We start from the raw sequence: 12,076 nt of genomic DNA, 5'->3' as shown, positions 1-12,076 counted from the left end.
TGAATCGGCTGCTGCCTCCGCACGCTGCTGCTGGGAAGAGGCATCCTCAGACTCCTCTCCTCCCTGAATTTGTCTTGCTCTTTTTTTTTATTCTTTTTTTGGAAGCCATTACTATTTCTGGTCTCCATAAAACCCACCGTGCCTGCTCAGAAAGTCCTTCCTTGTGCTCTCAACCTGCTGCCTGAGAAGGAGGGGGCTGAAGCCAGCGCTGCTGCTGCTCCGCCTGACCCAGCCTGAGCACAGAAATTCACCTCCTCCCAGCAGGAATTCTGCTTCCTTGGGAAGGAGCAGCAGTGCCCAGGGGTCACAGTGCCCACTGAGACAGAAGTCGTGGGGAGATGCTGGCAGCCTGAGCCCCAGCATGATCTGCCAGCCTGGAAGAGCAGCACAACCTCAAAACTGCCACTGCTTCTATATTGGAGAGAAATTAAAGGACAGTAATAATTCCAGTAGGACAGTAATAACCTCAAAATGCACATCCTGGACCAAAGCAGGGTTTATTCACTCCTCCCGAAAGAAATCCAAGCATGACAATTTTTCTTTTGCTGTTCATGCTTTCTCTGCACCATTTTATGAGCCACCAAACAGCGGTGCTCAAACAAACCAACCAAAAAAGCAGAAGTCAAGAATGCCATCTTAAAAACACCCCAAAAAACCCGACAAACAAACCAAACAACACACAAACTAATAGCTTACTAGTTCTGGGTTTGGAGAATTAACCCTGCAGAGAGCCATGGGAACCCACAGGCCACTGCTGAGCTGGGACATGCATTTTCATGCCTCTTTAGCTGGAGTCAGCAAAAGCCCCACTACCAAAGCCCGAGCTGGCTCTGTATTAACAGGTGGTTTTGCAATGAAGAGGAACTCAGCTTGCAAAGTCTTCCTGGCTGAGCAGCAGAGGCAGGGAGGTTTGCTATGAATTTTATCAGCTTTTAGGGTATGGTTTTCGGAGCTACAAGCTGGAGTGAAGTTGATGAGAGTGACAGCTTTGCAGCACCACTGAAAAACTCAGCAGCTCCTTAACACACTGACAGCTCTTCCTGCAAATAGTACAGCCACAGCTACTCCCAGGGATGTTGCTTTTTTTTCTTGTCAATAAGAGAAATGTTATCTCCTGAATTAGTGGTGAAATAGTTCCTCCCATCTCAAACATCCAAATGAAACCTTTTGCCATTTCTGCCTCAAACTTTTTCCCTTAATTTTGGATTACAAAAATACTGCTGATAATTTGGCTTTTCACTTCAGTTTGGGACAGAAATCCATGACAAATGGGCTGCTCTGCCCCAGGCTGGAACAACGTTTTAATGTTCTAGAGACACTCCACATTTTCTCTAAATGGCTTTCACCTTCCCTAAGTAACACAGAGAGTAACCAAGCCCTGTGTCAGCTTGCCCACTGAGCCAGCTCTCATTCTGCACTGAGAAAAGCTCCTATCTCTGTTGCACTGCTTGCTCCAAGTCTTTTCTCCTGCAAAACACTTCACAACACATATGCAGTAGTTGGGGAAACTAAGGCACGGAGGGAGACTCGTGGGATCTGCTAAATGCATCAGTGAAAGAGCCAGAAAGCCCAGATGACAGCTCTGCCCAATAAACCAAGGAGAATTTATCCCCCTTTTTTTTTGTTTGGGGTTGGTTTGGGTTTTTTGCTTACTTTACAATACTTCTTTAACTTTCTAAAACTCTTACTGCGTGTTTCTAATTTATTTGAAGCTGTAGTTTGGTCCTTGCTTGGCAATGCTGGCAGGGAAACACATGCCCAGACCAAGGTTTTGGGTCTGTTTTATGGTGTAAGAGCAGGGTGGGCATCAGGCCCCCTTCTCCAGGCTGAGTGAGCCGGCTCTGGAGAGCTCAGCAGTTGGCATGGGGCAGCAGCAGGACTAAATCAAGCCCAAATAAAATACCATAAACGAAACCAGAGGGGAAAACAGAGGGAAAAAGAAGTTGTCTGTGTAACTTGTTGATGAGTATCCCGAGGAATCCCCGGCCGCGGTGCTGCGGCACCAGGAGCCGAATGGGGGGGAGCAGCAATCACCGCCTTCCCCGCTAAAATACACACTTTTAGGACAAGAAATTACAGCTCTCCAGGTCTCGGGAAGGGTGATTTTTTTCAAGCCATCTCCCGGCTGAGCTCGTTTCATCAGCCACGGCCCGGTCCGGCTCTGCGGGAGGGAGAGGAGCTGCCCGGCAGCCCCGCACCGCTCGCTGCCCTCCCGCAGGAACCGCGCCTCGGGGAGATGCTTCCCCGCACGGAAAAAACGCTCAGAGGTGCCACGCGTGGCAATATGGCACGGCCATTACACGGGTGGCAGTCAGGCCGCACGAGTGACTGCTTTTTTTGAAGGTTTACGCCTTTTTCTCCCCAGCTCGGTTTCCTTCGGGACACCGAGGATACCACGGGATACCCCGACGGGCCCGCAAGGGAAAGGAAAAAAAAGGGTCTGAGGCAGCTCCAAACGAAAGGAAAAATCAAACAAACAAACAAACGGAAAGCGAAGGGAGACTGCAATCGCGACATACTCGCAATTGTAATTTTCGTTCATTTTTCGTTTTACTTTTTCTGGTTTTGCCGGCAGCCTCCCCCCCGCCAGGACTGGAGGGGGTCCCTCGACAGATACCCCGTGTCCGCAGCCCACCCCACGGAAGACACGGCGGGGAATGGTCGCAGCTCATAACGAAAATTACGGCCAGTGTCTGCGGCCGGGGATGTATGTGGATTTTTATCCGAAAGCAGAAGAAGAGGATTTGCTGGCCCTGCACACCCACCTAACCCCGCTCGGGTTCACCCCGCTCCCTTTCCGCCCTTAGGAAAATTACAAGAGGCGCTTGGAACACGCCGCGGAGCCGGCGCCCATCCTCGCCGCGGGACTTGTGTTTTATTCCCAGCGCACCCAAAAGAGGAACCTTTTGGAAGGGACGTTCAGAGGGAGCTCTGCGCCCTGCCCTGCCCGCCGGGGCTGCAAAAGGCCAGGATCAGGCCCGCACCGGGAGAAGCGGAGCTCGGAGCAGAGTCAGGAGACTCCGCTTGGCAGCCGCGCACGCACCCTGGGGCTGTTTGAGAGCCGCGATGTTCCGGGAAGGGCGTCGGACAATCCCCGGTACCCAGACACAGCCCCGAGCAGCTTCCCGGTGTCCCTCAAAACACGGCGCCGGTCCCAGCTCCGACGGGATGGAGAGACAGGCGATGGATGCATGGATGGACTGACGGATTGATAGATGCTCATCCGCGGGCTGCGCCTTGTCCCGTCCAGCCAAGCCCCGTCTCAGCATCCCCGGCAAGAAACGGAATCGGGGACTCATTCCGGACCTTCCCCCTGCCCCTCCGGGTCGCTCTTGCCCAGGTCTCCCGAAAGCGGAGAGAGCAGCGCGTTGCGGGACCCGAGGAGCGCGGCACGGCGGACGGCACCGCACCGCTCCCCCTTTGCCGGGACGCGGCTGGGGCTCGGGACCAACCGGACCCGGGACCGGCCGGCGGTTCCTTGAGGGGTTCCCCCGGAGCGCGGCACACGCGGAGCCCCGGGCAGGGATGGACTGAGGTGGAAGGGAGGGATGGATGGTGTGGAAGGGAGGGGGGGGGATGTCCCCGCACTTACTGTCCTGCTGCGGAGTGTCGCTGCCGCTGGTCAGCCCGGGGGACTCCAACAAGCTCCGGCCGGGCTCTCCGCCGCCCTCGTCGGCCTGAGCGGCCACCATGTCGCCCGCCTCCTCCAGGTCCAGCAGGTGACTCACGGAGAAGTTCTTCTTGGCTTGTAAATTGTCCAGGCCGGCGGGGCCGTCGAGGCGGGCGGGCAGCAGGGCCTGCCTCTCCATGGCGTGGGCATAGCTGGACGCCATGGTGTCGAGCGGGGCTTTTCTGCCCTCGCCCCCCCACCCCGGGCGCCCACCGCCCCCGCTCCCCCCCAGCCGCCGGCCCTTCCAAGGGGGGGTGGGGGGGTTAGGATGCACAAGGACCGAAGGGGGCTGAGGGGTGGGGGGCAGAGAAAAGCGGGGTGATACCCGACGGCGGGAGGGGAAGCCCGAAGGGGAGCAGGCAGGGCCGGGTTTAAAACATGCCGGAGGGCAGAGGCGGCGTGGCCGGGTCGGGGCGCCGGAGCAGGGAGCTGCGGCCGGTCCGGAGGCTCAAGGCGGCTGTGGGGCTGCTGGGGCGGGTGCGCCCCGTCCCTCCGCCCCGCTGCCGCCGGCTCCCTCCCTCCCTCCTTCCCTCCCTCCGCCCCTGCGCTGCCCTCCCCTCCCCGCACTTCAAACAGCGGGGGCGGCTCCGCGGCGCTCCGGGCACCCGGGGGAGCGGAGGAGGAGGAGGAGGAGGAGGGGGGGGGTAGGGTAGGGTAGGGGTACGGCCCGCGGGGCCCCGCCGGGACGTGGCACCGGTTCGGCTTCCCCCAGGACGGGCTGGGGCAGCGCCGGCCCCGCCGCGCTCGTTAGGTCCTTGTTGGGGGAGCCCCGGATTAGGGGGGGGGGAAAGGGGAGCAAAAGGATTTGGGGGGTATGGGGGGGTCCTTGTCACCTGGAGGGGAAGGGTGGGAGCAGTCCTGGGGGAGGCTCCCGGGGCAGAGGGGAGAAGTAGTGAAAATGAGAAATGCAGATGAAAAGTCGGCAAAGAGAAATAGAAGAGAAAGCTTGAACGGGAGAGAGGGAAAGAAAAGGGAAAATAGGGGAAAATAGTGCAACGGAGAACTAAGGAAGAGAAGGCAAACTGAAAAGAGTGGAAAAGCAAAAGAGCAGAAGAGAAAAGGAGTGTGGAAAGAAAAAAAGGGAACAAAAAGAGAAACAGCCAAGAGAAAGACAGGAGGACACCCTTGGAGCTCATTGGGCCAGCAAGTAAAGAGGTCCCAGGAGTTTGGCCTGGCTGTCCCTGTGACCCACAGCAGGTACAAGTGCAAAGAGACCCTGGCTCTCCACAGAAGGGCCCCACAGGGCTGGCATCCAGGGACAGGGTCCTGCAGGCCAGGAAAGGCCACTGTGTCCTGGTGGCTGGAGCCTGGGCTTGGAGCTGCCACAGCCAGCCCAGAATTTCCATCCCCCCTGATCTAGGGAAAGAACATTTGATGCCATCAAAGGGCTCCAGATTGAAAACAGATGTGCTTCCCCAAGACTCTCCATGCATTTAATTAAGGCACAGGCATGGAGGAGACATTTTCATCATTAGTTTGCTTTCAGGCTCCCCCCTACCCTCCCCAGGTCCCTAGTTTACCCTTTACAGTCTCAAAAGACCCAAATGAGCATGGCAGGACTGCAGGGCTCTGTTGTCCCCAGCTTGGGGGTAAGCACAGCTGGAAAGGCCAGGAAAAGCACTGGGACAAGGTTGTATGTGTGCACAGGAATGGGTGGGTGTAGGTACACCCAAAACCTGCTCTGTGTGTGGGTACAGAGCAGTGTGTGCCTCACTGCTCCCTGGTGCAGCCCTTTTTCTGCATGTGAAGGAGCATTTGGGTGGGATGTCCTGCAGGGTGTGCCCAGGTGTTGGGTAGGAAGGAGCTGTGCCTGCACAGAGGTGTGCAGGGTTGCCTCTGGGATGCTGGCATCTCTCACCCTGGCTCTCAGGGTCTCCAGGTTTAGGCACAGCAGGGTGGGTGGGTGTACACGACTTCTATGCTCTGCAAAAGGGTTATCTGAACACACCCCTGTGGGCTGCTCAGTGCATGGAACACCCTTTTCCCTGCCTTTCTCAAGGACTTGGCTGCTGTCTTGCCTGGTAAACTGGCTTTTATTTTCCTTCTCCTTGTTCTCCTTCAGAAGGAGGCTGCAGCTGACTTGGTTGTTCTGAGTGGGTGCAGGGAAGTCCCAGCTATTTAACATCCCTTTCCACTGAGGAAGGCAGAGCATGGGCTGCTTGTAACCCCAGGCAGCCTCTGCCAGGGGGGTGACAGCAGGGGCCACCAGAACAAAAGCTCTCTGTGCCACCCTCACCAATATTCTCACTGACATCCCTGCTAAGAACTATCTCTTGTTTCTCCCCGTGTCTAAGGGTATCCTTCAGAAAACCCTCTCTCTTTCCAGTCTCAGAGTTTGACCTCTACACCTAATTACCAGCAGATGCCCTGGAAAGATGATGGGTGAAAACACAGGGGTGCTGTGGGTGAGCACATCAACATCTGTGTGCATCTGCTGCAAAGGGAGAGGCTCTCTCTTACATGCAGGAAATCAGTGACATGAGAAGTGACAGACCAAAGTGACCCAGAGAGAGCATGAACAAAGACAAATGAAGAGAAAGAAGCAGAAAGATGAGGAGAGGGAGGGGATGAAGGACATGTTCTCTGAGTTCCTGGGTGAGCAAGCCCAGGGGTTCCCAGGGCCTTGCAGTCTGCCACTACAACAGAAGCAGGACTGTCTCCAGAGGACAAGCATAAAATACCCCTTGGCTAGCTGGTTCCTTTAACTTGAATCAAACTTTCAGAAAATTTCAGGTTAGAGTCCAGATATTATCACCTCACCTGAATGCTCATGGGTATTGCCTTCTAGTGTTCATCTTCTCCCTCCAGCCAGCAGCAGTGAAGGCAGAAGAGGATGGTGCAGCTGCCACCCAGCTCAGATGCATCAGTTTCTCCCAGTGTGAGTCTCCAGTGGTCAGCCCATGCACTCTCCCTGGGGTCTCCAGGAGTTTCTGCAGGATAAATAAGCATAAGATGGATATGAGCCACACCATGACCTGCTGGAATCCAAAGCTCTTCACACACTGCCTCTTGTTTTGGGTCACTGGGAACAGAGTAATAGCATTAGGATGAGGCTGGACTTGATGATCTTGAAGGTCTTTTCCAGCCTGAACAATTCTATGATAATTCTGAAGGACATGACCACTCACCAGCTTTCCATCTCCTATGCTGTGACCGCATCTGATTCTCAGGGAAGGGGAGGCAGAAACCACAAACTCTTCCCTGTCCCTGTTGCATATTAAAAAGGGGAAGCCCAAAGCCCTGCACCTCTGCAGCTGACCAGCACATTTGCTCCTTTCTTTTCTCACAGAAACTTACAAGCACAAGCTGCTGTGTCAGTGAGAAAAACTTCAACTCGAGGGCATGCCCCAATCCCTGCAATTTCCATTGAAATCCAGCATTTGGAAATTCCTGTGGTTCCCAGGTCTAATCTCTGAGCTAGTCAAGTAAGCTACAAGCCCTCAGAAATGTTCCACTCACCCTCTCATCTGTCTGAGCAGGAGCTTCCTAGCACACACAGAAGCCTGACTGATGATGGTTTTCAGGTACAACAAGCAGAACCCAAGAAGAAACACTCAGAGCATCTGGGCAGCAGTGACATCCCCAGCTCCCACTCCTTGGAACTGACACTGGGGGAGGCAGGGAGGCACCAAGGATGGTTGGATTCCAGCAGTTCAGACAGGTGACCCAGGGGACAGGAGGGCACAGATGGTGCTTTCTCCTCTCCTAGGCCCATAGTGACAGTCACTTTGGAGAGGGAGCACTCCTAGATAAACCTCCACCCCTTTGCACCCCAAAACACCAGCCAACAGCTTTTAGGGCCAAGCTGATAAGAGGGATCAAGCCAGAGCTTCTCTCTGCTTTTGGCCACTTCTCAGGCTGCATCCAAACTGTCCCATCCCTTGCCCAGTCCAGTGACACTCCAGTGATATCCCCCTGTTGGACTCCGTGGATGATGCCCAGGTGTTGGGGAGCCACATCAAAACTGCCCCTCCCCTCACCCCATCTTGGGGGATCACTGACATCTCTCCTGGCCTCAAGCCTTTTGGCACTTGCTCTGCCCAAGGCTGGATAAGAACTGTGCTGAGCTGGGGACAGAAAGCACCTACAGGAACACATGTGAATACAGATGTTATCACCTTACACATCCGTCAGCATTTGGGGGCAACAGGTACAAACTGGGGCACAGGAGGTTCCACGTAAATATAAGGAAAAACTTTTTCCTTATGAGGGTGAGGGAGCCCTGGCTCAGGCTGCCCAGGGGGTTTGTGGAGTCTCCTTCCCTGGAGCCATCCAAATCCCCCCTGGATGTGTTCTGTGTGACTGCTGGAGGTGACCCTGCTCTGCCAGGGGGGTTGGAGCACTCCATGATCTTTTGAGGTCCCTTCCAAGCCCTGACTCTCTGTGCTCCTATGATGTATGCACACTCAAGTCTGGAGCCAGACTTCTCCCCCACAAACTCCTGCTTACCCACTTGGCCCAAATCTCTCTCTTTTCTTCCTTTCTTTCCCACACAGAGGTGAGTTATTAGGTCTGTGGGGATCAGGTAGCCTACACTCATTTCAAGCTGTAAACTCAACATCAGGGTTTCTTTTAATGCCAAACATCTTGATATGGTCTGGAAATGCCATGAGCAGTTTATAATTGGGGTTTAGCATGCAGATTAATACCAGCAGCTCCAGGGTGAACAGACCATCAGAGTCTAATCAAAGCTTAAATGGGGCAGCAGTTTCAAACTGAGATTTATTGTTCCTCCACATAATATTTTGAACCAGGGGCTGAGTTCACATCACACACCACACATCACACATCACAATCATTCCTGGAAGTGCTATCACATCTCCAGTCAGAGCAAGGTGGCTTGTTACTGGCTCATGAGGGTGATAAAATACTAGACTTTAGGAACTTAATTAGGAATATCATGGAACTGACACCAAGATTTTGAACTTGAAGCAGGAGTGACTTACACACCACGCACAGGACTCCATGGTGGGACAAGGCCATGTGCTTGTACTTTCTTTTTGCTCAATACCACTTGGAATAATGGATGTGACCCCATGACAGCAGCTAAGGGGGTTTCTGTTTGCCAGCTTTGCCTACCCAGGGGTGAGAGTAAGGAAGGAAGGGAAGGGATGTGTTACCTGGGGAGGACAAAGCCACCTCACACCAACAGAACCATGATGGGAAGTGGCACCATGCAGCAGGCTCAGCTAAGGGGTAGGGAAGGAGCTGTGGGCCAAACACAGCCAGGAAAAACTCCTCATAAATGATACTTCTGCCAAGTCCCATCTGGATGGCCCCAGGGAGTACTCCCAAGTCTCTGGGTTTGATTTTCAGGGTGGTGGCAGCTGGGTTGGAGTTTTCACTAGCAGGGCTCTGACCCTTTCAAGTCTGTCTTGGCCAGGCCTCCCCCTGCCCAGCCAGGGCTGGAGCCCTTCCCTTGGAATTTATAACCCACAAGTGGAGGCAGGGGCTGGAAATTCATTCATCAGTATTGTTTGAGTCCCAGTTTTTAGATTTCAAGACAGAGTTTCAGCAGTTGCCACCTGGCTTTCAGCAGGGATGGCAAGCACAGTCACCAGCTGGCAATGGCAAGAAATTTCTTTTTCTAGAAGCTTTCCACCAAGTGGAAGAGGAGCATCATGGTGTTAGGCAGTAAATAAACAGGGACAGCTGCTCTGTTATTCCCCACTGCCCTCCCAAGGGAAGATGAAGAAGGGAGTAAGGGAGAGAGACCTTAAAGCTGGAAGAAAAACCTTGGGTAGGTTTAATGAGGTAGCCACAGCAAATGACAAATGGACATCCAAATGTGTAAATGTGGAGCCTGCCCCTACTCAGCTGGCAGTGACTTCCCAACCAGAAAGGTCCCAGACTGGACTGGGCAGGAGATGGGGGTGCCCAAGCCCAGGGTCTTGGGGACAGCTTGCAACAGTCTGAGAACAACCAAGCAGCTCATACCTGGGAAGGGAGAAGGTGACCTGTGGGGTGAGGGATGGGCTTCTCTGGAGAGGAAAACAGGAGCAGCAGGAAGACCTCCATTCAACCAGCATACTAACTAAGGGCTCTCTTGGGACCCATTTTATCCTGAGCCCATGGGGAGGAGCAGTGTTTGGCCCATTTGGGTCACCTGGGACATCCTCTCCTCCCCTGGACTCAGCTGCTCCTTATTCTCACTGCCACATCAACAGCCTGGCAGCTGCTGCTGGGCTCCCAGGCAGGTTCTGTCTGTCCTGGTCCTCTCAAACCAGGATAAGGAGCTATGAGGAAGTGACTGTCCTTATCTTCAGCCCCAACAGGCTGTGGATCTGCACTAGAGTTCAGCTCTTTAGTGTCCTGGCTTTGCTCTTGCCAGGGATACCCATGTGGCTCCTGGCAATAGGGCCCAGGGGCTGTCTCTGCTGGGGGAGGTGTCACTGAATGGGATGATCCCATTCACTGCCCTGGCATCATCCCAAAGCCCAGCATCACATCTAGGCTGGAGGGAGCAGATGGCACACGTAGGGTTCTCTCAAGACAGTGTAAGACAGGAGTTTGTGGATTTCCCCAGGAAACTGCAGCAGTATCAGCACAAACCTCTCCCCCCCAGGGCTGTGCCCCAGTGAGCATAGGGCAGAGTCCTGCAGGTGATGGCACTGATCTTCAGCACACTATGCCTGCTCCATCCCCTTCAAGGAGTTTAGTGGGGTCACCTGCCTCAAGAATCAGGACTCTGCCTAGCAAGAAACCAGGCTGGGGCCCTTTTAGGCTCCCTGCTCACCTGCTCTGGCTACTTGGGGGCACCAAGAAGCCCCCTGGCCAGCTAAGCAGAGCTGGCCAAGAGAGATGGGAGCTAAGCCACAAGTTCCCAGGGGTTCAGCCTTGAGCTGGCTCCAGAGCTGGCTGCAGGAGGGGTTTGGATAAGGCAGCAGTTTAACCAGGGTTTTATTACTGGGCAGGGTAAAAAAAAAAAGCCCTGAGAGGTGACCTGGGAACTTTAATGAGCAGCGAGGGTGAGTGGGTAGGAGGCTGATGGCAGGAGGGCAAGGCCCAGGGCATGCAAATAAATAAATAAAGAGCTGTATTGAAACCACCTCCATTCCCCCAAGTGATCCCCTCCCTCTCCCATGCACGTTATGAAGATCTCTGCTCTCTACAATCAGATCTTCAAATGGCCCTAATTCCCCCAGCAGAAACTCCCCAGCTCTGCAAATTTAGCTGAGGAGATTATCCACAAGGTTGGGTTGTTTTGTTGGGTTGTTGGGTTGTTGTTTTGTTTTTTTTTAAATCCCTCACTGCTGGAGATGAAAGTTCAGTCTGCTGGACTGCTCTTGGGCTGGATATCAGATATCCCTAACCCTGGAGAGAAAAAGAGTCCCAGCAGTTTCTCTCCCCTGCAGGAAAGGAAAAAAAAAACCCAACCTCCCATAATCAGAGTCCGGGCAGACAAATTGGCACCACTGTTTTTGTCTTTTCTCCCTCCACCCCCCTTCCCCTTTCTGGAAGAGGACTAACCCTTTGGAGCACAGTCACAACTCACAAATATTTGTGGGTATTATATTGCAAGAGGGGAAAAAAAAATCCAAAGGAAGGTAACTGTTAAAAGCTTAGTCCCTCTCCCATGGAAAGCAGCTTTATGCATGTCCATAAATCTCCTCTGCAAGTGGTCATTAAAATTGTGTCTTGTTTAATTTTTCTTTTAATCTCCTTTAAACACTTTTTCTCATCTTGCAAACGAATGATGTCATTGGCAGGCCCAGTAATGAACTGAAAAAAAAAAATCAACTTTCTAATGTTTGGGGGGGGGCTCTCTCAAAAAGCAAACATTTAAATACCAGTCAGCTAATCCAGCCAAACACTTAAGCATCTACTTAACAACCAACTTGTACTTAAGTGTCTTGCTCCCACAGGGACATTTGTCCTGGATCATCTTCATGCACAAAGGATGTGCTTGAAGTGAGGGACATGTTTAAACTGCTGGAGAAGGAGAGTCCCTGGCTGCTGAGCTGTTCAGCTCCTCATTGCATGAGTAACAGCAGATGATGGTGAAGGCTCTGGAGGGGGTGACTTACAAGGAGTGGCTGAGGTCACTTGGGTTGTTCAGTTTGGAGAAAAGGAGGCTGGGGGGTGAGCTCAATGCAGTCTGGAGCTTCCTCAGGAGGGGAAGAGATGGGACTGGCACCGATTCCTTCACTCCTGTGGCCACAGACAGGACTTGGGGCAATGGGAGGATGCTAAATCTGGGTTAGGTACCAGGCAAAGGTCTTTCACCCAGACAGGCTCCTCAGGGAAGTGGTCACAGCCCCAAGCCTGCCTGAGTTGAAGAAGGGTTTAGGTGATGCTCTCAGGAGGATCTGATTCTGGGAGAGCACAGGGACAGGAGTTGGACTTGGTGATCCTGATGGATCCCTTCAACTTGGCAGATTCTGAGACACCAGAGGTGCTGCTCAG

The 12,076-nt window shown here is 53.5% G+C and overlaps 1 protein-coding gene across 1 annotated transcript in view; it reads right to left on the bottom strand.

Moving 5' to 3' along the window:
- PRRX1 (paired related homeobox 1) overlaps nucleotides 1-4,122 on the bottom strand; it is a 34,033-nt gene extending 29,911 nt beyond the window's left edge. The window contains exon 1 of the mRNA XM_030455300.1: nucleotides 3,593-4,122. Within this exon, the coding sequence (XP_030311160.1) occupies nucleotides 3,593-3,833 (241 nt within the window). The 5' untranslated portion in view covers nucleotides 3,834-4,122. The remainder of the gene's footprint in view (nucleotides 1-3,592) is intronic.
- Nucleotides 4,123-12,076: the final 7,954 nt, after the last annotated feature.

Source organism: Calypte anna, chromosome 8, assembly GCF_003957555.1.
Source record: "Calypte anna isolate BGI_N300 chromosome 8, bCalAnn1_v1.p, whole genome shotgun sequence".
Taxonomy (NCBI): Eukaryota; Metazoa; Chordata; class Aves; order Apodiformes; family Trochilidae; genus Calypte; species Calypte anna.
Note: the sequence above shows the minus strand (reverse complement) of the source record. Positions and strands in the feature narration are given on the sequence as shown.